Source organism: Glycine soja, chromosome 14 (genome assembly GCF_004193775.1).
Source record: "Glycine soja cultivar W05 chromosome 14, ASM419377v2, whole genome shotgun sequence".
Classification (NCBI taxonomy): Eukaryota; Viridiplantae; Streptophyta; class Magnoliopsida; order Fabales; family Fabaceae; genus Glycine; species Glycine soja.
Genome location: NC_041015.1, coordinates 13,292,566 through 13,320,412, shown reverse-complemented (window position 1 = coordinate 13,320,412; position 27,847 = coordinate 13,292,566). Strand labels below are relative to the sequence as shown.

Below are 27,847 nucleotides of genomic sequence, written 5' to 3'. Positions count from 1 at the left end.
TTCATATCTAGGTTGCACATTCTTGGGTTTAGGGTGTGGTGGGGTTTGGGTTGAGGTTGGGTGGTGACGAGGTGGTCGCAACATGAATCAAATCGCAGAAATTGGTTCGTCGAGAAAGAGCACGATGGGGTCATGGATAATGTCGATTTTAATGGAGACGTAATGGCATTCGCCTCAGAGACACCACAGACGCTCTCATCACCGATGAGCCAAAGTTCCGCATTTGCTAGCGCCATCAAAATCATTGTGCAACGCAGTCATCCCTCTCTATGATTACTTGTTTGCATTGCATATTAAGGTTCGGAGTGTAAGTTTGGAGGAATGAAATCTTGGATGTTGGGAGAATGAGAGTGTTTATGAGTTTTTTTTTTAATTAATTTGAGATCAATTTCTTTTTTTTTTAAGCCAACATCTGTTATGGAAGAGTAAGGCTGAAGGAGAAGAAGGTAGGTGAAAGGTTGATGCGACAACTCAGAAAGGGGTTGTCAAATTTTGATTTTTTTTATCTTTAATTGATTATGACTATTTTTAACCGTAAAAAATTGTAATTTTTAATTTGAAACAAATATTGACAATTTTTGAATCCCCACAAATCGCGTTATTAAATATTTAACGGATACATTATCACTCTAACGACAGGAACCTAAATCAAAATTTTTCAAATGTTAGGGAACAAATACAAAGAAAAAAATTATTAGAAAACAAACGCAAAATCCAACTATATATTAAAGATAAGAAACAATACTTAAATCTTTTTATTATTATCTCCTAGTTAATATAATACTCAAAGTATCTCGTGAATTCTTCTCTTCTTTCTTTGAATGTTATCACTTGTACCTTTAATATTTCTATATCATCCCATCCAAATTAACACTGGTTTACTAACCAATGAAATCGAGTTATATTTTTTTTTTAATCAGATATTTATTAGGGATCAAAAATATATAAGTGTAATATAAACATAAATCTTTCTATTACATCTTACTAATCTTTTTATTTGTTAAATATAAACATTAAATGGTTTTTATCCTTTCAAAACATTGAATATGTTTATTTTAAATATTTATTATATAAAGTATTGAAGATTTGCTCCTGATGATGTGAAATTGTAATACAGTTTGCAGGCCTATCTCTCACTATTGATCAATTTGTTAATAATGACTGCTTGTTATTGTGTAAATAATTAACTACCAAAAGCTGTGTTAGGAATACGTACAACCAAAAAAACATAGAAACTAGAAAAAGTATCAGTATTGGCAAAAATAAACAAAAGTTACAAAATTTCCAAACCCTCTATCTTAACTCTTATCATAGTACATTCGATTTGATATACAGATAAATTTCCGATGAATTCTTAATTTAGAAAGTACACTTCAAAGAAATTTCAAGCACAAGACCCCTAGAAGCGTCACCTTGTGTAACTCAAGTGCATCATTCATTCTAGATAATCAAGGGTGAATCCGCAAAACTTTAGAAGTTTCACATCAGATTTATGGACCAAAACTTCATGCAGTCCCAAGAACACGAACATGATATGGTGGTCCGCGACAGAAAATTGGCTCAGCAGCTGAAGTGGTCTTTGCGCGAGCTCGAAGAATGTCATTTGCATCATCAATCACTGCTGCAGCAAGTAATGTATACTCTCCGGGGACAAGAAAATGTAGGCAGAAAGAGTGTTTAATTTGTTGAAGTGGGGGAATTTCCATAGTAATATCACTCAGAACACCTGAAAAAGATTGATTAAGGCAAGACAATATTAGATACCGATTTGAATGCATGCTGGTTAAAAAAAGCAAGCAAAATTTTAAAAAGTTACCAGTCCATAGAACAGTTGCTTTGGTACCATCTACACAATTTTCCCCAGCTACATCTCTGCATGTAATATTAAGACTCATTTTGATCATATCCTTGGTGTTATTACGAACCAGAACTTCCATTGGTGTCATTTCATGTGCAACCACAGAACCTTTGGAACCAGGAGATTCAACTAAATCAGAATCTTTTTCAGAATAAGGTTTTCCCGATTCAGAACCATCTCTATCAAGCCTGAAGCCAAATGTCAATGGATCCGGCAGTAAAACATCCATGACTGAAGTTTGGAGAGCTGCCTGGATAGCTTCCTTGATATTTAACTCTCCGGAGCTATTGCGTCCTGAATGCCACTGAACCTTAATCCTGGATATAAGGTTCTTGATACAAGCATTGAGTTCAGCTTTGGTGTTCTTTTCTGAGAAGGACGTATTTCTTCCTCCACCATTCCCATCTGCCTGCAAGTCCTTCATAAAAAAGGAGTCATCAAGAACAGGTAATTTAAAATGCTCAAGAGGCACTAGAACCCTTGCTGAGCAATCTCTATCAATTCTTGTTTTAGGGTAGACATATTCTGTAGCACCCTGATCAGCAACACGATTGTCCTCATTGCTAGATTTCTCCAGTTTGACAGAGACATTGATTTCAAACACAACATCAGTTGGATTAGATAACTCAAGTTCAAGGAATCGCAGTCCCCAACTTCCTCTGAAAGGATCTATTTTCACCAATCTGTCAATTTTTGTCTCTGAGTCAACATGTCCTTCAGGAGACTCATTTTTTGCGACATCCAACTTTGGAAGAGTTTCCCCAACATGAGCAGGAAACTCCATTGAAAGAAGCTGAGCCTTCACGAAAGACAAACCCTGCAAAACACAAATCTGCAGGGGTACAACAAGGCGTCTGCCAGGGGGCACAGTAGATCCATTTGTTGAAGTATCTTCAGAGGTTTTCATTGGACCTGAAATAAATGTGAGAAGAGCATTGGTATCAAATATAAAAGAACCAGGCTCATGAAGCTACCAAATGAGAAATAACACCAAGAAAATCATTAAAAAGCATATATCTGCATAAAACTTAATCCAAATGTGCCATGAGATGGGAGCTGCACAAGGAACCTGACCAAGACCACATATTTTGATTGCTAATTACAGGAAAACATGCAAGTGAACAATGATATTGGTGAAATGATGAAGTCATGGATAAATCGAAAGAGGGACAAGTTATGCTGGCTAACTTAATTAAATGTTGGAATCCAGAAATAAAAAGGTTTGATGTGAATGTACTCCAGTGTAAGGACTACATAGTGAACTGTTAAGTTCATCATGAAGAAAGCAAGAAACACTACTGATTGAAATTTGTATCTTAAGACAATACCAGCATAGTGGATCAACAGTGATGGGCTGCTTCCATCTTTGGAATGCCTCATATTGTTCCCAGAGACAGTCTTCCCTGCACCAGCATCAGCATCCACCAAGCCAACCTGCCAGGCTCTCAAAGTCACAGGGAATGTAACTTCTGCTCCAGGCCTTAGAGGGAGGCAAGATTTTAAAGTCTCAGAAGAATATGAAATTACGGAATCTTGATTTTTCCCTGACAGGGAAATATGGGCCTGCTCAATTGGAACAGTACCTGCATTAGCCAGGCGTATCCACACATCACGAATTTCACCTTCATACAAAATGATGGCACCATCACCTCCAACAACATGTGATACCAACAATGGAAGTGGTGGTACTACAGAAATATTAGGAACAGACACATTCTTCAACTTAGGAGATCCACAGCATCGAAAAGGGTCAGAAAGGACCAGCCCTTGTGAGACCCCAAGAAGCAGATTGTCAACCTCTTTAAACAGATGTTCAGTAATAACTCCAAAACAATGAACAATGCACCCAGGAATTGAAACTGGCCCCACTGATGTTGGAATGCCAGATAAGGTGATCACTTTTGAAGAATTTGGTAGAAGGCTTACACTCACAGGGAAAGCATCAAAATTTCCAGAATGCACAGATAGATAGATGCTATCAACCCTAAGATCAAAGCCACATGGGTTTGCCAATTCCACCAAGACCTCAACAGGCTCTCCAACAATCCAAATAAGCTCTTGCTTCTTGATATTGTCAGGCTCTCCTTTACTGAATGGTGTATAAATGAAAGGGCCTGAAGGAGCAGCACCGGCCCACCAGTCTTCTCTAGCAGTACTACGCTTTATTATGTCCATTTGTGTTGGGTGGAGAGGAAAGGAATGCAGCCTGAAAGCAATAAATAATCAAATTGCTACTTCGGTTAGTTCTCCAAATTTATGTGATTGATGAAATTAGAATTTGAAAAACTTAATAATGCTCCAAAGCTGGGAGAGATGATAAGGATTCCCCACAGGAGAAATTCCATCTCTGGGGACTCCACAAACAAAAGGAGCTGAAAACCCCACATTTTGATATATTGTTTTTTCTAATGCTCTAACAAACAGTTTAGTTATTTCATTTAAGAAAACAACTTGATCCAGTTGTTAGCTCTCAAAAACACCTATTTTATATGAAAATGTAAACAAAACAAAAAATACATTGACATGGGAATATTCAACAGTGTATGGTTATATCAGAAGACTAGTTTCAAAAGTTGGATGAGTCAAAATACAGTAAAAAGGAATGAAGTTCACGTTTTGATAGGTAATATTCAGAAAAAAGGTAGTTATAAGTCACTTCTGCCAATAAACATCACTCATCATTAACTCTAGTTCATTTTGTATAAGTACAAATGAACTGGCATTAAAAGGATTATGATACAATATGGCTTAGTCATGATATACCCCACCTAATGCTAAAAGACTTGGTGGTTGTTGTCGTCGTCATTGTTGTCGTTGTTGTTGTATGACTTAAACATGATACGAGTTGTGGTAAAAGAAATCTTTAACCAAGTAAGTACCTCACAAAGGGTAAAGCAGGATCAGTACAACGAGTCCCTGGTGGCAGCCTCTCAGAAGAATTTGAAAGTGCATTAGCAAGGCCATTTTGCCCAGCAGGTGTTATTAGAGGATAGTAAGATCTAAGAAGTCGTGCTGCTGCACTCCAAGCAGTAAGAGGATCACCAGCACGGACGGCAGAGAGCAGAATTTCTCTTAATACAACCATCTGGAGGGTACTCCATTGAGACTCAAATAGTGAGACTGCTGATTGGTGATATGTTTTCCCACTATCAGCATTATTTGATACAATTCCCTTCTGCAAAGAAGCAACAGTTTAGATGACAACTTCATAAATATAAGAGTTTGTAAATAAAAAAAGTTCTTTAAACTATCAAATTTGTTTGAGTCTCTGATTTCAGCCAATGCTTTTCATATTAGACTTATAACTTTTGATAATTTGTGCCATCCACTAAAATCATTAAATACAAGATACCAATAGGGCACAGTCAGTGTACACAAGATACAGAGTGAGTCACATCTGCAACAGAATGACACAACTTATATAATATATATACACACAACTAAGCAAGTTAGCATCTTTCCTTCTGCAGTCCATAAACATAAGGAAAATATTCCATAGTTTCTGTTAGAATGTGTTAGGATCCAATTGCAAGGCATGGGACTAGTGTCCCACTCCCACATTGGATGGAAGAGATTCTAGTATGAGGTTTATAGGGCACTGGGCTCTCCAACTACAACGGCTAACTTTTAGTATGACAAGGTTCTAACAAAATTGGTATCACAGCTTTCCACCATGTATTTCAGCTGCAAATGAGCTGCTCAGGTGGTGATGATACTAGTATTGTAGTGTTCAGCTGGTACTGGTAGAAGCGCTAGTGCATAGCCATCCTGCGTGGGTGCCAACGTTAAGATGGCAGATGGCATAAGGCCAAAATTCTGCCATATAAACATACCATTGTGGCCCATGGTCCCGCCATTTAACAACATCGATGGGCACTAGGGCTATGGAGCATGGACCCTCTAGGTGTGACTTGAGTCCCACCATGGACTATGTAAATCCAGTGTGTGGTTCACAAGGCTTTGGGTTCTCCAGCCACAACAGCTAGCTTTTATGGTGTGGTTCTCCCAAGGTTCTTATCAGAATGTTGGGAGTTAGGAAAGAAGGGAAAGGAAAAATGTTAGGGACAGTTAGAGTAGGTAGTGAGGTAGTTAGAGGGGATCAATTAGATAAATGGGGAAAAGAAGGCACACGGAGAATTAGCATGTTAGTAAGAAAGGAAAATGTGCTGGAGAAGAATTTTTCTCCTTGTTTCTTTTCAATTTCATTCAATCAATAAAATCACTCTTTGGGTTTCCAACTGAAATGATCCTCCATAGAGAAAACTAAATTGTATGGAAGCACAGATGTTGAAATTAAAAAAAAAAAAAAGAAGGTTAACACCATATAATTGACTAGCTAGCTACATCAGAAATAGATAATTCAAAATCAGATAATTCCTTTCATATCTTCCATTTTTAGACCTAACAAGTAACAATCTCACCATATAATTTCAAAGAAATGTTATAGATGAGCTTCCATTGAGAGGTTAGACATTTACTCTCCTAAGAATAAATGCAACAACACACAAAACTATACTTGCTTTAACTACAAATGACATAGATTAAAACATTGGTCTAAAGGAGACAATGAAACTTAAATACAGGATTATATTTAGTTTCATTTAAAGAAAAATATGACAGGATTCAGGGATGCACAAAATGTTTTTCTATTCTTATCCTGACTTGTAATTTTTTCATTCCTCACCATCACAGCAGAAACCCAAGAATAATAGTGCCAACATCATTTTTGTAGTACATGTGGCATTTTGAGTATTAATATGAGCAATGGCTCCAAGAGTTGACAAGAAAACATTATGAGCAGTAACAACCAAAACTAGAGGTATGGTTAGAATTAAGTATGAAGTTAAAACCAACAAGTGAAAGGAATCGACAGTCGGCAGCATTTTAAGCAAAGAAAATCAAATAAGAGATAAGCAGTTACGGCAAGAGGAATTCTGCCTCTATCATCATAGCAACCAATAATTTCTAGTTTCAATGCAAACACGCCAAATCAATCAAAACTTTCTGCTCAATGCATAAATTGATTATGTATCCAAATTCCTAAGTAACAAAAGCACAAGCATGGATTATATATATTTATTCGAGAAAATGAGAGAAAGAAAGAGAGAAAACTAGAGAGAAAGGAAACTGATATTATTGTGATCTGAAAAGTTAGTTAGAGTTAGTTACAACAAAAGTATATATAAACCTCTAACCCTTTGAACTAAGACCAACAAACTCTGACTTCCTAATACTAGTGAGGTGCTGTTAGCAAAAGCTAACAGCCCTTACAAACATATAATCTGTTCTCTAACACTAGAGGGGTGCTGTTAATTAGAGTTAGTTACAACAAAGGTATATATAGACCTTTGACCCTCTGAACTAACACTAACAGACTCTGACTTCCTAATACTAGTGAGGTGCTGTTCGCAAAAGCTAACAGCCCTTACAAACATATAGTTTGCTCTCTAACACTAGAGGGGTGCTGTTAGCAAAAACTAACAGCCCTTACAATCATTCTACAAAACTGTTTTCACAATTATACAAATACATACTCTAATACCCCCCCCCCCCCTCCCCCTTTTCAAACTCAAGGGGAAGAGTTAACACTCTTCACATTGAGTTTGCCCCTGAGAACTTCAAATCTTGCTGCAGACGGAGGCTTGATCAGTACATCAGCCCACTGATCCAGAGCTGAAATATGCACAATGGAAAGCTGCTTGGCCAGAATCTTTTCTCTTACAAAGAAGACATCAATTTCCATGTGTTTTGTAAGACTGTGAAACACAGGATTGTGAGCAACAGACACAGCACTCTAGTTATCACAAAAGATTACAGGAGTAGTGCATGGAACTTGCAACTCTGTTAGGAGAGCATGAATCCATGTTAACTCAGTGGAAGTTTGAGCTAAATTGCGATACTCAGCTTCAGTACTGGACCTGGAAGTGACCTATTGTTTGCGAGACCACCAAGATATTAAGTTTGGACCAAGAAATATGGCAGCCCCTGAGGTGGAACGCCTGTCATCCACATCGGATGTCCAGTCAGCATCACAGAACGTGCGAAGAGCCAAGGGCTTTTGTAACAGAAGTAGGCTGAAGAAGTAGTCCATGAAACAAAGTATCCATGAGATACCTCAAGATTCTTTTCACCAATGCCCAGTGAGAATCTAGAGGTGCAGCCATAAATTGACAAACTTTATTGACAGCAAAACTGAGTTCAGGTCTAGTAAGAGTAACATATTGTAAGACACCAACTACAGATCTGTATAGAGTTGGATCATGAAAGATATCAACACCATATTGAGATAACTTGCAATTAGAGACCATGAAGGAAGAAATAGAATGAACTTCAGCCATGTGAGTTTTGTGGAGTATATCACAAATATATATACTTTGAGTCGTCAATATGGAGTTATAGGGTAGATACTTGATCTCTAGACCCAAAAAATAATCCTAATGACCAAAGTTGCTTGAGAGAGAATGCAGTGTATAGTTTGGTTGTGAGCTGCTGAATTATAGAAGCAGAGCTATCCGTGATGATGGTATCATCCACATAGACTAAAAGATACACAATATGCATCTGTTGCCTGCAGATGAAAAGGGAAGAATCACATTTGTGCCCAACAAATCCAAGCTGCAGCAGAGTAGATTTCAGTCTGTCAAACCATTGTCTTGGGGGCTATTTCAAGCCATAGAGAGCTTTGTTGAGCTTGCAGACTAGGGACCTATCTGCAACTTCAAAACCATTGCCTTGTTGTTCCAAGTTTTGTTGTTCAGCAAAGCATCATACTCTTGTTGCATGGCAGCAAGCCAATCTGCATTTTTCAGGGCCTGTTTCACAATTTTGGGCTCAGAATGGTAAGAAATAAAGAAGGGTGTAGTCTAGGATTGTGAATTCCAGACTTGGACCTTGTTTGCATAGGGTGTGTATTAACTGGTATAGAATTATGTGCTGAAACAGACTCAGAAGAGGATGCACTAGGGGTAGTGGACTCTGAAGTTTGAGGATGAACAGAGGTAGGCTCAGAGGAAGTGGATGGATGAATCACACAAAGAGAGGTTGTGGGGGAATGAGTTGGAATAGGGGAAAAGCTAGGGGAAACAAGAGGTACAGAAGGAGAATGAGAAGGAGACAGTTGAGAGGATTGAGGGGTAGGAATAACAGAAGGTGGAGATAGGTTGGGATTAAGGCTAAAGTAAGAATCAAGATTCTTAATGGGGTTAGAAGAGGGAAACAAGTTAGAATAAGGGAACCCCAATTCATTAAACAGAACATCTTTGGAAATATAGATCTTGTCAAATGAAGACAAACATTTGTAACCTTTGTGGGAGGATGAATACCCCAAAAATAAACACTCCTGAGATCGAAAATTTAGTTTGTGTGTGTGGTAAGGCCTCAGCAAGGGAAAACAGACACAGCCAAAGGTTTTAAGGAAATGAAAATCAAGATCCTTGTTAAAAAGAGTAACAAAAGGAATGGCAAAGTTGAGGGAAGCAGTGGAAAGTCTGCTAATCAGATAGACAGTAGTAGTAAAGGTATAATCCCAAAACTGTAAGGGTAAAGAAGCATGATGCAACAATTTAAGGCTCAAATCAACTATATGTCTGTGTCTGTGTTTTCTTTCAACCACACCATTTTTGATGATGAGTGTGGGTACAGATGAGTCTGTGGGAGATGCCATAGGAGGTTAAGAGAATAGAGAAAGGTCATATTCACCCCCCCCCCCCCCCCCCATCAGATCAGATTGAATACTCTTGATTTTAGTGTTAAGTTGCAGTTCAACCATGGATTTAAAAGCTTGAAAAACAGAAAGAGTTTCAGCCTTAGACTTGATAGGAAATATCCAAGTGTACCTGGAAAAAACATCAATAAAGGAGACATAATATTTATAACCAGCATATGAAGTCAAATGAGAAGGTCCCCACAAATCTATGAAAATAAGCTCCAAAGGAGAGTAAACAGAAACAAAAGTATGGGATGGTAATCTCTGACATTTTCCCAAACATCAAGAAGAACAAAAACCTGAGAAATTTTTAATTGATGGAGAAATGTTACAATGATTGAAGACAAGTTTCATTACATGACCATTAGGGTGACATAATCTAGCATGCCAAAGGCTAGCAGTACTAGAAGAAGAAACAGGAGAATTGAAAACTACACTAGAGTTATTATTAACAGTAGCAGCTGGACTAGACAAGCCAGTATCTGAAATTGAGGTTGAGGTAGACAACAACAGAGGAGAGTTGTCTTGAAGCTTGAGATTATGAAAGGAGTAAAGACCATCAGCACCAACAACTCCTTAAAGAAGGACTTTATTGGTCTCCTAAGATTTCACAAGACACAAGTGAGGATGAAATTCAAAGAAAACAGAGTTATCTTTAGCAAACTGACTCGCACTTAACAAATTTTTCGAAATTGAAGGAACATGTAATAACTTGTGAAGTTTAAATGTTATGTGAGCATCATTGGGGGACACAAAAGAAGAGGATCCAGCACTATAGATACTCAAACCTTCACCATTGCTTATGAAAATTTGATCCGGTCCATCAGAGTGAACTGCTTGATATTCTGTGATTCACCAGTCACATGAAAGTTGGCTCTAGAGTCTGGAATCCAGGTAGAGCTAGTAGGACCATTCCCATGAGAAGAGGAATTTGTGAGCATAGCACTAGGTTGATTGGAGGCTGGAACAGCAACCTTGGGAATTAGGATTAATCTAGGTATTGGAAGCTCTGACTGAACCAATGTGGTAGAAGTGTGGTAGGATCAAAGAAGGTGAGTAATTCATAAGGCTGAAAACTCATATCAGACCTAAAGTGACAAACATTGGCAGTGTGTCCATACTTAAGGCAAATTTGACACTAAATGTTGGCAAATCGACCAACACCACGACCTCTGTCAGAGCCACCACCACCATGTCTGGCACCACGGTCAAGAAAACTGCCACGACCACCGCCACGGCCATACGAACTCCGAGAACCACCAGGATCACCGGATTTATATGAATTTTGATGTGAATAGCCTTGAGCGTAATTCAAGGACGGAGAACTTAGCACTTGTGCATCTTTATTGTAGCGAGCAAGACGAGTTTCATGACCGTAGAGTAAAGCTTCGATCTCAACGATGGACAGGGTACACTTCTTACTCTCAATTACAGAGATTACCAGCGCATAATCGGACGGGAGTCCTTCAAGAAGTGCATCGACATACTCCTCATCAACATAGCCTTTAATTTTACGCAAATACTCGTCGATTGATTTACTGTTAAGCGAAACCGTGCGCATCGCAGTTTGAAGCTGTCGAGCACGAGATTTCGTATGAAGACTGAAGTACTCATGAATCTTCTCCCAAACTTGATAGGAGTGATTCGAGCCAAGAACACGCAACAGAACAGATTTCGAGAGAGTAGATTGAAGCCAAACAAGGAGCGTTTGGTCCTGAACTTCCCAAGCTTCATACTTAGGATTCACGCAATCAGCAATGCAATCATCCTCCATGAGATAGTGAGGTAGAACAACAGGATTGACGATGAAACACTATAATTTATGTGACTTGATAACCGGTTCTACATGTTGTCGCCAGTGGAGATAGTTTGAGTCATCAAGATTCTTGGTGATAGAGTTTGGGAACGACTAAGAAACAAGATTCAAAGGAGTGGAAACCATGGATGCACCGATCTGAAACTTGCAAAGGAACGATAACTACAAAAAAATGGCTCTAGATACCATATTCGAGAAAATGAGAGAAAGAAAGAAAGAAAACTAGAGAGAAAAGTAACTGATATAATTGTGATCTGAAAAGTTAGTTAGAGTTAGTTACAACAAAGGTATATATAGACCTCTGACCCTCTGAACTAACACTAACAGACTCTGACTTCCTAATACTAGTGAGGTGCTGTTAGCAAAAGCTAACAGCCTTACAAACATATAATCTGCTCTCTAACACTAGAGGGGTACTGTTAGAAAAAGCTAACAGCCCTTACAATCATTCTACAAAACTGTTTTCACAGTTATACAAGTACATAGTCTAATAATATTTAGGCATATTAATTGTCAAACAAAATTAGGTGTTCTAATTGGTCAGGCTTGTGAACTCACACTGTGCAAAGAATGATCAGAGATTGATGATCTACTTTGAACATGATAAGCTTTTGTGGTCATTGCCAAAACCTGCATAGCACTAATTGCAGCAAATCTATTATCTTGCTGCAGATATAACTGTGCAACCTGCCTTGAGAAGAATGCAGCTTTTCTCTGGTATCCAAGACTTCCATATAGACGAGCTATTTCAATATATAATATTAGCCTATCACTTGCATCAATTAAAGATTTAGCACCATCTGCAGCAGTGGTCAACAACTCCACCACCTCCTTAGCTAGCTCTCTCCTGTTGATTGAGAGAATTCAGATAAATTATTTTAAAATGATAGAAAACATATTGCTTAATGAAATACTGCACCACAAATTTCTTTAAAATTTGCGAACACAATGGTAAAGATATTCAGATGTATAATATCAACTGTTTTGGTTAATCAGAAGCATTGCTTTTGCAAATTTACTTTATGAAGCATAAACTGAAATATTGGTCTAACTTATGGAAGCCAAACAAGTGAAATGCAAAATTCATGACGGCATGGACATAGTGCATAATCTTTATTTGAGAATACCAAAGTTAGCTTCACTTATGCATAACCATTATTTGAGAATACCAAAGTCGGCTGAACTTCGTATTCACAATGCATCAACATAATACATTTATCACATAGTAAAAGCCCAGCAAAGAATGTACCTGCAAAGAAACCTTGCTAATTTCAAAGTGGCCTCAAGTTCAAAAGTTAGGGGAGAAACCCTGCACAAGAAGATTAAATAACACTTAGAATTGACAACTAGTAATTGGAATAATCTGCAAGAGGTATACATATAGCCAAGTAATATAATTAGAGAAAGCACAATTATGGAATGGGCATTAAGAGATCAGTTAATGGAAGCTCAAAGCAGAGCTTTTTACCGTTGAGCATTATCGTGTGACTTCTTGTAATTCAAGATGAGACTATTATAACGATATCTAACTTCATCTTCCAGGACTGAATCTTTCTGGCCCATACGGTCAATCTGGTAATGATAAAATAAATAAATATATGAATAACTATATAGATATGAATGTAGACAAAAGTCACTTTTCGATAAACTGAGTGAGAGTGAGAGAGAAAATGAAAAAGATAACAACAACAACAACAACAACGCCTTATCCCACTAGGTGGGGTCGGCTACATGTATCAACTTCCGCCATAATGTTCTATCAAGTACCATACTTCTATCCAAATCATTAAGTTCGAGATCCTTTTTGATAACCTCTCTTATAGTCTTTTTGGGTCTTCCTCTGCCTCGAATTGTTTGCCTTCGCTCCATCTGGTCTACTCTCCTCACTACAGAGTCTACCGATCTTCTCTCTACATGCCCAAACCACCTAAGTCTATTTTCCACCATCTTCTCTACAATAGGCGCTACTCCAACCCTCTCTCTAATAGTTTCGTTTCTAATTTTATCATGTCGAGTCTTACCACACATCCACCGCAACATCCTCATCTCCGCTACACCTACTTTATTCTCATGTTGGCTCTTGACCGCCCAACATTCTGTTCCGTACAAAATCGCCGGTCTTACCGCAGTCCGATAAAACTTTCCCTTTAGCTTGATCGGTACCTTTGCATCACATAACACCCCCGATGCTTTTCTCCATTTCATCCATCCTGCTTGAATGCGATGATTCACATCCCCTTCAATTTCTCCATCATCCTGTATTACAGACCCAAGATATTTAAACCTTGTGACTTGAGGGATAATATGGTCTCCTATTTTCACCTCTGAGTTAGAAACCCTCCTTCTTTTGTTGAACTTACATTCCATATACTCCGATTTGCTTCTGCTTAGGCGAAAGCCATGTGTTTCTAGCGCTCGTCTCCAAGTTTCCAAAATGAAAAAGATAAAACTGATATTATTGCTCAGAAGGAAAAAACCCACAGAGTTAGATACAACAGAGACATTTAAAGAGTTCTGACTTGAGAAACTAACCACAACTAACTCCAACTACCTCTAACTAACTTCTAACAAAATGTAAACTAACTCTAACTATCTCTAACTAACTTCTAACAGAATGTAACTACTTGGGTGCAGTTTAGTGAAAACTAACAGCCCTTACAGCATATACACTACTGTCTAATATGAAACAAAACTGTTTACACAGTTATGTATTTACATACTCCAATAACCCCCTCAAACTCAAGGGGAAGAGTTTTCAGAGAAAACACTCTTCACATTGAGTTTGCCGCGAAGAACTTCGAACCTTGAGGCAGAGAAAGGCTTAGTCAGAATGTCAGCCCACTGATCCAGAACTGGAACATGAACAATAGTGAGCTGCTTGGCCAAAATTTTTTCTCTGACAAAAAACACATCAATTTCCATGTGTTTAGTTCTGCTATGAAAGATTGGATTATGAGCAAGGGAGATTGCACTCTGATTATCACAAAAAATAATAGGAGTAGTGAAAGAGACTTGTAACTCTATCAACAAAGCATAAATCCAGGTTAACTCAGTGGAAGTTTGAGCTATGCTGCAATATTCAGCTTCTATGCTGGACCTGGCAATAACTTTTTGTTTGCGAGACCACCAAGATACCAAATTTGGACCAAGAAAGAAGGCAGCTCTTGAGGTTGAGCGCCTATCATCCACATCAGATGCCCAGTCAGCATTACAGAATGCTCTAATATTCAAGGGCTTTGCAATAGAGGTGGGCTGAAGTAGCAGACCATGAGACAAGGTCCCTTTGAGGTATCTTAAGATTCTTTTCACCACTGTCCAGTGAGAATCTAGAGGAGCAACCATAAATTGACAAACTTTGTTCACAGCAAAACTGATTTCAGGTCTAGTAAGGGTAGCATATTGCAATGCACCAACAACAAACCTGTATAAAGTAGGATCATGAAAAGCATCAGCCCCATGTCTAGACAGTTTGCAGTTAGAGACCATTGGAGAAGAAATGGAGTGAGCCTCAGCCATATTAGTTTTATGAAGTAAATCTCGAATGTATTTGCTCTGAGTCATTAAGATAGACTTGTTGGACAAATACTTGATTTCTAGACCCAAGAAGGAATCTAAATGACCAAGCTGTTTAAGAGAAAAAGCAGTATTAAGTTTGTCTGTAAGCTGCTGAATCAAAGAGGTTGAGCTGCCTGTCAAAATTATATCATCCACATAAACCAGCAAATAAACAGTATGCAATTGATGCCGATAGATAAACAAAGAGGAATCACTCTTGCTGCTAACAAAACCAAGTTGTAGTAAAGTGAACTTAAGTCTATCAAACCACTACCTGGGAGCCTGTTTTGAACCATAAATGGCTTTATTGAATTTACTGACGAGTGACCTGTCAATAACTTCAAATCCAGGAGGTTGTTTCATAAAAACAGTTTCTTCAAGAAACCTATTTAAAAAGGCATTATTCACATCAAGCTGAAACAATTTCCACCCATAGGACAGAGCAAGAGTAAGGATAATTCTAATCGTGACAGGCTTGATCACAGGTGAAAAGGTTTCATGAAAATCAAAGCCATGCCCTTGATGGAACCCCTTAGCTACTAACCTAGCTTTGAATCTGTTAACAGAACCATCAGCATTTTCCTTAACCCGATACACCCATTTACAGCCAGTAGCCTGCCTATTAGGAGGTAATGGTACCAATTTCCAAGTATTGTTCTTCATCAAGGCATCATATTCTTGTTGCATAGCAAAGAGCCAGCCATTATTTGCTAGAGCTTGTTTCACAGTCTTAGGCTCAGAATGAGTGAGAAACAATGAAGGGTGGAGTCTAGGATTGTGAATACCAGATTTAGATCTTGTTTGCATGGGGTGAGTGTTAATTGGGAGAGAGGTAGATGGAGTAACAATGTCAGACATGGATGTAAAAATGGTAGTGAACTCAGAATTTCGATGTTCAATAGAAATGAATGCAGAAGAAATAGATGTTAGAGGTACAAACACAATAGTGATGGGAGAATGAGTGGGCAAAGGTGAAAAACCAGGAGGAATGAGAGGAACAAAACCTGAATTAGTGAGTGGTATAGTTGCAACACAAGGTCGAGATAGGTTAGGAATGAGACTAAAGTAGGAATCCAGACTTTTTGTGGAATTTAAGGATAAAGGAAAAAGATCAAAATAAGGAAATCTTAACTCATTAAACAAGACATCCTTAGAGATGTAAATCCTTCCAAAAGGTGACAAGCACTTGTAGCCTTTGTGAGAAGAAGAGTAACCCAGAAACAAGCACTCTTGAGACCTAAAATTATGTTTGTGTGTATGATATGGTCTTAGCAAAGGAAAACAAGCACACCTAAAGGTTTTGAGAAAGTGAAAAAGATCAAAATAAGAAAATTTTAACTCATTAAACAAGACATCCTTAGAGATGTAAATCCTTCCAGAAGGTGACAAGCACTTGTAGCCTTTGTGAGAAGAAGAGTAACCCAGAAACAAGCACTCTTGAGACCTAAAATTAAGTTTGTGTGTATGATATGGTCTTAGCAAAGGAAAACAAGCACACCCAAAGGTTTTGAGAAAATGATAATCAGGCTCTTTATTGAACAAGGCAACAAAAGGAACAACAAATTTAAGAGTAGTGGTAGGTAGTCTGTTAATTAGGTAAACAACTGTTGTAAAAGCATAGTCCCAAAACTGTAGAGGTAAAGAAGCATGATGCAGCAAGGTTAAACCCAAATCAACTGTGTCTGTGTTTTCTCTCAACCACAACATTTTGATGATGAGTGTGAGGACAAATTAGTCTATGGGAGATGCCAACGGAGGCTAGGAGATTAGAGAATGGTCTGTATTCACCTCCCCAGTCTGACTGAATACTCTTTATCTTGGTATTAAGTTGTAACTCAACCATAGATTTGAAATTTTTGAAAACAACAATGGTTTCAACTTTAGACTTTATGGGAAAAATCCATGTGTACCTAAAGAAAGCATCAATGAAGGAAACATAATATGTATAACCAGCATATGAGGTGACATGTGAAGGTCCCTATAAGTCAGTGAAAATAAGTTCTAAAGGTGAATATACAGAAGTGGAATTGTGAGAAGATAGTCTATGATTTTTACCCATACAACAAGAGGAACAAAATTCTGTGAAGTTTTTATTCAAATGGGAAATGTTACAATGATTAAGAACAATTTTCATGACATGATCATTTGGATGTCCTAACCTAGCATGCCAAAGGTTGGCAACATTTGTAGAAGAAACAACATATTTTGAGCCTATATTAGAGCTACTATTGACATTTGCAGTTGAATGAGAGAGGTCAGCATTTGTAACAGAAGTGGACATCAGCCATGATGGACTGCCTTGAAGTTGAAGATTGTTAAATGTATAGAGGCCATCAGCACCCACAAATCCTTGAAGGAGGACCTTATGTGTCTCCTGAGATTTGACAAGACAAACATAAGGATGGAATTCGAAAAACACTGAGTTATCTTTGGCAAATTGACTCACACTTAACAAATTCTTTCAGCTTATTTAATATCAAGGCTTGTTAGAGAATCAGCTATGATTCGTACTTATACAAATATGTATCGATTTAGTACCTCTGGTACTTATTAATGAATATATTATATTTTTGGCTGATCAAAAAAAAAAAAAAGAAGGGACATGTAACAGTTTGTGAAGTTTAAAAGTTATACCAATATCAGTAGGAGAAATAAAAGTGGAGGAACCAGTTTTAGAGATACTTAAACCTTCACCAGTGCCTATAAAGATCTGATCTGAGCCATCAAAATGGGTGAACTGCTTAATGTTCTGAGAATCACCAGTAACATGAAAACTAGCTCCAGAATTTGGTATCCAAGTGGAGCCAGCTGGAGCAATACCATGAGAGGCTGAGTTTGTGAGCATGGCATTGGGCTGATTATGACCTGAGCATGTTGACTTAAAATTGGGATTAACCCAAGTGTTGGAGGTTCTAGGAGGACCAGCTGAATAAGGAATGGACTGCATCGTAGTAGGATCAAAAAGAGTGAGGGACTCATGTGGTTGAAAGCTAACATCGGTCCTGAAATGACAAACATTTGCAGTATGCCCATATTTGAGACAAATTTGGCACTGACAGTTAGCAAAACGACCACCACTGCAGCCTCTACCAGAGCCACCACCCCTACGTCCAGAACCTCGATCAGAAAAGGCACCACGGCCACCGCCGCAGCCATACGAGTCTCGATAACCACCAGTTTTTTAGGTGTTTGGATGTGAGTAGCCTTTAGTGTAGTTTAGCGACGCAGAATTGGCCGTTCGAGCATCTCGATTGTAGCGTGTAAGACAAGTCTCATGGCCATAAAGAAGAGCTTCAATTTCTGCAATAGAGGGAGTACGCTTCTTACTCTCGATAACAGAGATGACTAGCGCATAATTTGATGGTAACCCTTCAAGGAGCGCATCAACATACTCCTCGTGACAAACCAGAACGCCCACATCAGCTAATTCATCAACGTAGCCTTTGATTTTGCGCAAGTATTCCTCAATTGATTTTCCATCAAGGCTGACAACGCGCATGGCAAATCGAAGTTGTCGTGCACGAGATTTGGTGTGGAGGCTAAAGTACTCATGGATTTTGTCCCAAACTTGATACGAGTGATTAGAACCAAGAACTCTCGACAGTACGGACTTTGAAAGTGTAGATTGTAGCCAAACAAGAAGCGTTTGGTCTTGAACCTCCTAGGTTTCATATTCTGGATTAACTCGATCAGCGATGCGATCGTCTTCGGTGAGGTAACGCGGAGGAACGACGGGATTAACCACAAATTGCTGCAGCTTGTGCGATTTGATCACTGGCTCTACATTTTTTTTTTTTTGATCAGCAAAAGTATTATATATTGATAAAAGTACCAGAGGTACTAAAACATACAAAAGGTAGACCCATACTCATGGTTCCCACAATAAAACTACAGAAGTTTGAAGAGGAACCATAGTATAGCTACAATAAGTAAGAAACTGCTACACCTCCTACTGTGAGATACTGAAAATTAAAACAAAAATCCCTCTCTGATATGAGTTGCCCATTGGTTGAAGTGAAGATTGAAATCTTTGTCCAAATTTATGAGCCATGTCCACACTAAATATACTGCCTCGTCTACAATCTTACTACCATTAAAAGAATCATTGGAAAAAATAATTTTGTTCCTCATCTTCCATATAGACCAGACCACAGCCATCCACCAACTTTGCCACCTACTTCTTCTTAACCCTTCCATTTGAACAAAGGAGTGCTGAAGGAAATGCTGAGCTGGAATGGAAGGGAAGACTGTAGTGATACTCAGCCATGATATAGTCTCCCACCAAATAGGCCAAATCTTTGTGCAGTGAAAAAATAGGTGGGACACCTCCTCGTCCCTATCACCACAAAAAGGACATAAAGCATCCGAGATCTGAACTTGCCTTCTTCGTAGATTACATTTTGTTGGTAATCTATCTTGAAGTAATCTCCACCCGAACACAGCTATCTTGCTAGGAATCTTCAAGTTCCATAATTCTACAAAGGCTTGGTCCTTACTTGCAGCTGCTCCCCCTTCCCTTAGCATGAGATAAGCAGACTGAGATGAGTAGATACCTGAAGGGTGACCGGTCCAAACCCAACCATCTTCACCTTGATGCATAATAATCTGCCCTTCTACCTCTCCAAGGAAGTTGACTGCCAAATCTACTTCGCTGTCAAACAGATCTCGCCTCCAAGAAAAGTGCCACTCCCACCCATGATCTTTATGTTGCCCCATCTGCCTTATAGTGTGATGTTGCTGCAATGAAATAAGGTACAGCCTAGGGTACTTTTCAGCCAAAGACACCTCCTGGTTTATCCATCTATCCTCCCAAAAGTTAATTCTATGTCCAGCACCAACCTTCCATCTGAATCCTTCTTGAATGCTCCTTCCTTGATATGATTGACAAACAACCCTTTTTAAGTCCCTCCACCATAATGACTGGCAGGCAGCCCTATCCCCCTCCTCCAAACCCCTCCACCCTCCATATTTGGATTCCACTACTTTGATCCACAACTCCTGATGATGGTTTAAGAGATGCCACTTCCAATTGCCTAGCAAGGCAATATTAAAAGCTTTGACATCCTTAATACCAAGCCCTCCTCTATCTTTTGGTAAGCAAACCTTTTCCCAACTTATCCAAGCTATCTTCTTTTGATCATGTTCCCCTCCCCAAAGAAATCTACGCTGAATCTTTACTAATTTGGCAGCCACCGATTGAGGAATCCTGAAAAAAGAAAGGAAAAAAATAGGGATGGAAGTTAGCACAGATTGGATCAGTGTCACTCGTCCCCCGAATGAGATATGCCTTTTCTTCCAATTTGAGAGCTTTCTCTCAAATTTGTGAATAATGGAATCCCACATTCTACCCCGCCTCGGATTGGCCCCAATGGGAATACCCAAGTACACAAAAGGAAAAGCCATCAAGCTACCATTCAGATATTTGGCCGCGAGGTGCTTCCATTGAGCTGATACTCCAAAGGCACCAAACGCACTCTTAGCAAAATTAATCTTCAGTCCTGATACCAGCTCAAAAGACCTTAGCATGACTTTTATAGCTTCGACATTCTCCATACAAGCTTCACCAAAAAAAATGGTGTCATCCGCATACTGCAAGATGCTGATAGGCACAAATTTAGCACCAACCAAATAGCCTTTGAACAGATTCTCCTCCTCTGCCCTCCTCATCAACCCATTCAAGCCTTCAGCAAAAATATTAAAGAGAAAGGGAGCTAAAGGATCCCCTTGGCGAAGGCCCCTTTGAGGAAGAAATTCAGAAGTCGGACTTCTATTCACCAAAACAGAAATAGAGGCGAATTTGACACATCCTTCAATCCACTTAACCCAGAGCGGACTGAAACCTGTTCTCCTCAGGATATAAAACAAAAAACTCCAAGATACCGAATCATATGCCTTTTCAAAGTCAACCTTGAAAACTAGGCATGATCGATTGCTTCTCTTAGCTTCATCAATAACCTCATTTGCTATGACTACACTATGTAGAAGCTGTCTTCCCTCAATGAAGGCAGATTGAGACTCATTAATGATAGACGGCATCACCTTCTTCAATCTCTTGGCCAGCAATTTAGCAACTATCTTATACATGCACCCAATAAGAGATATGGGCCTGTAGTCGTTTAGAAATTGGGGATCATGCACCTTTGGGATTAACGCTAGGAAAGACACGTTAGAACCCTTAGGGAATGCACCATTTAAATGAAACTCATCTAAAAAACGAAGCACATCTGGCTTCAGCAGCTCCCAAAATTGCTTTATAAATTTGAAATTGAATCCATCTGGCCCTGGGCTTCTTTGGCTCCCACAGTCCCAAATAGCTTCCTTGACTTCCTCCTCCTGGAAAGGGGCCACCAGAAAATTGTTTTGCTGCTAACTAATAGTCTGAAAAGCTACACCATCCAAAGTAGGTCTACTGAAATCAAATTCAAGAAATCTTTGATGGAAAAAATTCCTAACTTCCTCCTTCACCTTCTGCGGCTCGTCACACCAATCCCCGTCAATTCTGACCCCTTTAATATAATTTTTCCTGCAATGAGCATTCATCATGAGATGAAAGTAACGAGAATTGCAATCGCCCTCCTTAATCCACCTAGCCCTTGCTTTTTGTCTCAGCAGCGATTCATGAGCAGTTGCTGCTACCCAAAGAGCTTCTTGCAAGTTCTTTCTCTTGATACCCTCTTGAGAAGACAGCTGTCTCTGACTTGAGATTTCCTCCAGCTTATTTAATTCAGATTCGATCATTTTAATTTTTTTGAACGTGTCTCCATACTCCTCCTTGTTCCACAACTTCACCCTCATCTTTAACTTCTTAAATTTTTCCTTGAGCACAAAACCACCCCAGCCTGGTTGCAATTGCGAATTCCAGCATTGATGAACCACTTTCTTAAAGGAGATATCCGAGAGCCAACAATCTAAAACCCTAAAAGGTTGTGGGCCCCAATCAACAGCCTTTGAGCGAAGAAAAATAGGGCAATGATCTAAAAAGTTCCTCGCAAGTGTAGATTGGACACTTGCCGGCCATCTAATCAACCATTCCGAGGAAACCAAGCACCTATCCAGCCTACTCCTAGAGGCACCATTTGGTCTGATCCAAGTGAAATTCCTGTCCAACCAAGGAACCTCGAGCAACTCCAAATCATGAATCCAATCATTGAATTCGTTGATGCTGCTGTCAATGATAGACCTTTGGCTGGAACCAAATCTTTTAATTGTTTAACTGCCTCCCATAACAATCTCTTACCATGAATGTCGCATGGTGAGTAAATCGTTATAATGTTTATCTGCTGAGCTTCTCTTATCAATTCCCCTTGCAAAAAAATAAAATCAGTACCGATAACTTTTCTCTGGAGTCTGAAAGCTTTATCACACCACATACACAGAATACCCCCTGCTGAATTAATAGCAGGTTGCATCTCCCAAGACACCTCTGCATCCCCCCAAATTGCTTGACACATGGCTTTGTCTATGAGCTCCTTCTTCGTTTCTTGAAGACAAATCAAATCAGGGTCCTCCATTTTTCTTAACCTTCTTATTGCTGCCCACTTTATTCCCCTCCCCAGTCCCCTTACATTATATGAGAGAATATTCATTAAAAATTTGTGCTAACACCCCTCTTCTCTGCCTCTGAACCATCTCTCTCTTCCATCTTCATAAGTTGATCAATGATGACTTGCTGCTCCTCCATCCCTGAGACTCCCAATTGTTTTGCCTTGCTCCATATATTCAGTGCCTCTTGATATTGTTGATTAAGCGGTTCTGTGTTGGTACCTACTTCTCCATTATTATGATTTATATCATTACCCTGTGTTACTTCCGCGAAATCTAATTCCTTTTGCTGAGCCCCTTCTTGCGTGCATTGTAATTCCCCATGCCGGACTCCATCTTGTGTGCATAAAGTCATTGGGTTAGGTCCTATGATATCAGTCATGGGTATTGGGACATGATGACCCTCAAAGGCTTGCTTTTTACCCCTCCTTTTTCTAGAATACACCATCCAGCTGCTTTCCGTTAATGCTTTATTATTTTGAGACTTAAGGCCCATGCTACCATCAGACTCTAGGGGGGTATGCTGCATAAGTTGCTTGTTAACGAAGCTGTGGCCCATGTCTTGATTTGGGCCTTTATCTGCCCCACCTATCTGCCCCGCAAGTGACCCACCCTCCTTAAATTCCGAAATTTGAAAAAAAGTGGAGTTACCGCCACGTGGTGTCCAAGTGTCCTCATTTAGAAACCCATTAGACCCTTCCCCTTTGCTACTAACTCCTTGACCCTCCCCCCTTTCTCCATTTCCATTATCGTGAAAATTCTGAGACCCTATGACTTTGTTAGGGGGACCTCGACCCTGATGGCGTCTGCTGTCGGCTGCCCCAGGGCCTTTGTCAGTGACCGTTGAAGCCTTCTGAGGTAAGCCGAGCTTGCTTCCACCCAACTGATGGGCAAAAGCGCCGAGAGACTGCCAGTAATCCGCATTATCCAGTGGGTCTTCCTGATCTTTGTGACCACTGGGTAATGCGATTACCCGATGGTCTTCAAGAGGCAGGTTCTCCGGCAACCTCTCCAACTGAGACGGCGATGCTTCGACAGTGTTCATCCTCTCAGAAATTGCAGTGGCGCGGTCGTCAAAGGAGTCATCGGAGTCTATATCCTCCGACGATCCCCCCACGCTTCGAATCGAGCCACAGCGTTTACACCAACCTCCCCCGCACTCCTCCACTACGTATACCTTGAAGGTTTCTTCTTCCATGACCACATCGATGGTATGTTGTATATTCGGCGCCCGTGAGGTCTTAATAAGCAGCCGAGCTCGGTCTAACCGCCTTCTATCCTCCGCCTCGTCATCCATGTCGACGAACTCCCCCACGGCCGCCATGATCTGCTGGAAGTATTTCGGGCTCCACACTTGGATTGGTACCCCCCACACATAAACCCAAGTAAGTCTGCTTTCCACTCGCACTTTCGAATTCCATTTTTCCAGTGACTGGAATAAGGGTGAGCCTCCCTCTGAAACTGCGTTCATCACTTGCTTTGCGACCTCGTCCTTAATCCCATGAAGGAGAACCTTATCGTCTCCTATGTAGCTAGGCTTTAAATCCAACCCCGTCAGCCACCATAGTTCATCCTCTACTTTCTCGAACAAGGTTGGATTTTGTAAACTCCCTACCCAAGCATTTTCCAACCATTTAGAGTCTTCCTTTCCTATCTCTATGTGGACCAACGAGAAAGAAGATCCACAGTTATTATCGTGGGTGTTAACAACCGTTTGACGCTTCGGAACCCAGATATTTCGAGTCAACGCATCCAAGTAAGATGTTGGGTTTGACTGATGAGCGTATCTAGCGCGGTCATCCACTGAGCTAAACTTCTCTTGATGGCTCTGTTGCCTTCCACCCCCGTCTTCGTTCCTCCATAGCTGCTCCCTTTCATACTTAGGGATGTTCACAAAAAGCTTCAACCCTCCAATAACAACCTTATCAAGTTGCTTTGCAGTGTACTGCGCATCTCGTAACCCCTTAAACCTAACAAAACCATACCTCCTACCCGTCTTGTTTCTGCGTTTTGCTATAAACACTTCTCTAACATCCCCCCACTTCTTGAAATGATACCATAGATCCTTTTCTGTTATGTCATCTCCGAATCGGGTGAAGTAGAAAGACGTGATTTCGAGGTTGTCTCTCCAATTTGACGGGGCGTTGTGTTGCGAGGCTTTTCTGATGTTTCCTGTGTACTCCCTTCGGGTTGCAACCCTATGGCGGTCACTAGCACTCTGATGTTCCTTGCCTCTAAACCTATCTCTCCCCTCCCCAGTGTTTCTCTCTCTAACCATCTCTCCCTCGAAATAATCAATTCACTGGCTCTACATGTTGACGCCAGTGCAGATAATTGGAGTCATCAAGTTTCTCTGCAACTGAATTGGGAAATGATTGAGAAACAGAATTGGAAGGAGCAGAAGCCATGGACACACAGTAGGAAGCTTCGCAGAAGAACAAGCTTACGAAAAAATGGCTCTAGATACCATTTTCGATAAACTGAGTGAGAGTGAGAGAGAAAATGAAAAAGATAAAACTGATATTATTGCCCAGAAGGTAAAAACCCACAGAGTTAGATACAACAGAGGTATTTAAAGAGTTCTGACTTGAGAAACTAACCACAACCAACTCTAACTAACTCTAACTAATTCTAACTAACTTCTAACAGAATGTAAACTAACTCTAACTACCTCTAACTAACTTCTAACAAAATGTAACTACTTGGGTGCAGTTTAGTGAAAACTAACAGCCCTTACAACATATACACTGCTGTCTAATATGAAACAAAACTGTTTACACAGTTATGTATTTACATACTCCAATAGTCACATTGTCCACTTATCAGGATAAGTCATGGTCATCATATATATACACTCCAGTTCTTTCCCTTGCTGCCACTACCTCATTTTATAAAAAAAGCCTATTGAAATATTTATTTTTATAGTGAAGAAGGCCATAGTTACCATGTGTGCCATGCAGTAGCAGCTCCTATAAAACAAAAGTAACACCTAATTTTCCCTTTAGATTCAAGAGAACTGCAACTGTCTAAAGAATGAACCAATAACCAAATTATATCTGGCATTCAAAATTTCCAAGTTCAACTAATTTTGGCCTTAGCCTCAAACCCTTACAATATAACCAGAATCCCAAGCAAAACAAAATGTGGAAAAGATTAATGATTTTCTTCTGCACATGTAATCTTTGTCTTTCAAGGACTAAGATAAATATCTTGTTTAATTGGAGTACTAAATGAAGAAAGAGATTTTAGTCATTAGATCCTTTTTCTTTGGCACTATGACCTACTAGTAGTTGATAATTTATAATTTCTAAATAGTTACAAAATGAATACTTCTGTTCTTCAAACATTGCATGCAAGTAGATACAAAATAAAGTACTAGTAACAAGCAGTTAACTCGAGTAGGTAGATAAATAATGAACCATTACCATAGCACATGGTCTTCAATCAGTTTTCAAATTGCAAAATTATTAAACTAATCACAGAAAGTTAAGTTTCAATTTACAAACAACAATCATTAAAAGTACAATCAACAAAACCCAACTGAAGGAAGTGCATGAATTGCATGTACCTCTCAGTACTAGACTGAGTCCCACAAAAGACACAACACATGGATTGCATAACCATACAGGCCATAAGATTAAATATTAAATTAAAAAATAATGAAAACAGTAGAAGAGAAAATACCAGCAAGGCACAAACACTACCCTCCAATGCTCCAGCATACCAGAAGTAATCACCGGTTAACCTCGAAAGTTCCAATGCAGTAGAATAATGAGCATTGGCATCAACTGGGGACCCTGCCAGCAAACAGTAATCACCAATGGTCTTCTGGGCTCGCCCAAGCCTTCTCTTTTTGGCCTTGATAACCTGCATTCCAACCAACACACTCAAACAAGAAGCTGACCAAACTCAACCACAGCAAAAACAACAAATCAAAAACCAAAAGCAGATAATTTTTGCATAACACCTCTAAAAATGCAAAAAATTAAAATAAAATCAGGACACCTAAACATGAACACCTCCTCTGAGCTGAGACTAGCTTGAGAATCTAAAGGTGTCTTGAGAATGGTTCCAGAAGATTCCGCCTGAAGCACCCATTTTTCAAACTCCATAAGCAACGATGCAGCGACCTCTTGCATCATAGTGTTCAAGTGGAACTCCAAAGTCGGACGATCCGCAGGAGGAAACAACCTCAAATTCCCCCCTTTCTTACTTCCATCCTCAAGCTGCAAAACCAAAGAAGAAGAAAACTATCAGACTATTACATTTCGATTGCCAAAACTGAGAAATTAAAGAAAAAAACTATAAGACTGCTTCTTTTTTATCCATTTCCTCACTAAATTACCAAAAACAGAGAAATTAAAGAGAGAAAAAACCTATAGTCAACACACATTTTTGTTGATCGTTTACTTCACTAATTCCAAAAACAGAGAAATTAAAAATAAAAACTAAAAGACAGTTTCTTTTCGATCCCCTTCTTCAATAAATTGAAAAAAAAAAACAGAAAAATAAAGAGAAAAAAACTTACAAAACTTTTTGTTGATCGATTTCTTCACTAAATTACCAAAAATAGAACAATTAATTCTCTTTAAAAAAACTATAAGATTGCTTCGTTTTTCATACTGAATGGCCAAAACAGAGGAATTACATAAACAAATCCTATAAGACTGTTTTGTTTCGTTTTAGTTCATTCCTTTACTAGTAAATTAAAAAGAGAAACCTATTATTTGTTTCATTTCATCAATGTCTTCTTCACTAAATTGCCAAAAAAATAGGAAATTGAATTAAAAAACTGAAGGATTACCTGAGAATCGTCAGGGCAGAAGGCAAAACAGCGATCGACGAGGGAGGAGGGGAACGACTTGCAGGCATTAGCGAAGACGTCAACGACGGCGTCGAGATCGGGGGAGGAGGGGCAGTGAACGACACCGACGACGGCGAGGGTTTTGCGGTGCGACTGGAAGTCCTCCCATGGACTCGGCGGCGCGCCGCCGAGGACGAACTTAAAGAGGAGGGAGCCGGAGTCCCAGGGCTGGACGGCGAAGGGAGACTTCTGGTGCTCGGTGTAGAAGGAGCTGATCGCGGAGAGCGGAATCGTGTGCAGCGGGAGCAGCATAGAGTAGTAGTCCCGCATCACATTCGACGGCACCGTTCCGATTGGAACCACCGCAACCTGGATCATCGCCGATCCCTCGATACTCACTTCCGGTTCCATCGCGGTCACGGTGGTCGTTAGTGGTTACTTCCCGTTACTGAAACCAAACTTCACTAACTCGCCCTACTCGTTGATTTTACCTATCTTGAAAAATGAGAAATGACCGAAATGTCCCTCACTTGAACGTTAAATTACCGTTTTGCCCTCGCCTTGTTC

At 39.6% G+C, this 27,847-nt stretch overlaps 1 protein-coding gene across 1 annotated transcript; it reads right to left on the bottom strand.

Moving 5' to 3' along the window:
* Window positions 1-1,198: 1,198 nt before the first annotated feature.
* On the bottom strand, window positions 1,199-27,847 carry LOC114383257 (trafficking protein particle complex II-specific subunit 120 homolog). The gene is made up of 10 exons (XM_028342879.1): window positions 27,281-27,847; window positions 26,496-26,702; window positions 26,161-26,343; window positions 12,848-12,951; window positions 12,629-12,688; window positions 11,938-12,226; window positions 4,738-5,033; window positions 3,187-4,064; window positions 1,817-2,770; window positions 1,199-1,726 (listed from the first exon to the last, which is right to left on the bottom strand). The coding sequence occupies exons 1-10, from the start codon at window positions 27,689-27,691 to the stop codon at window positions 1,506-1,508; spliced, it is 3,603 nt and encodes a 1,200-aa protein (XP_028198680.1). The 5' UTR covers window positions 27,692-27,847; the 3' UTR covers window positions 1,199-1,505.

What these genes read in the sequence shown, in the direction of transcription:
- LOC114383257 (XM_028342879.1), bottom strand. Translation starts at nt 27,691, where the DNA reads ATGGAACCGGAAGTGAGTATCGAGGGATCGGCGATGATCCAGGTTGCG. An exon ending in TCACACGATAATGCTCAACG is followed by an intron (nt 12,689 to 12,847) that starts GTAAAAAGCTCT and finishes CTTCTTGTGCAG; the next exon opens with GGTTTCTCCCCTAACTTTTG. An exon ending in ACTGTTGATCCACTATGCTG is followed by an intron (nt 2,771 to 3,186) that starts GTATTGTCTTAA and finishes CATTTATTTCAG; the next exon opens with GTCCAATGAAAACCTCTGAA.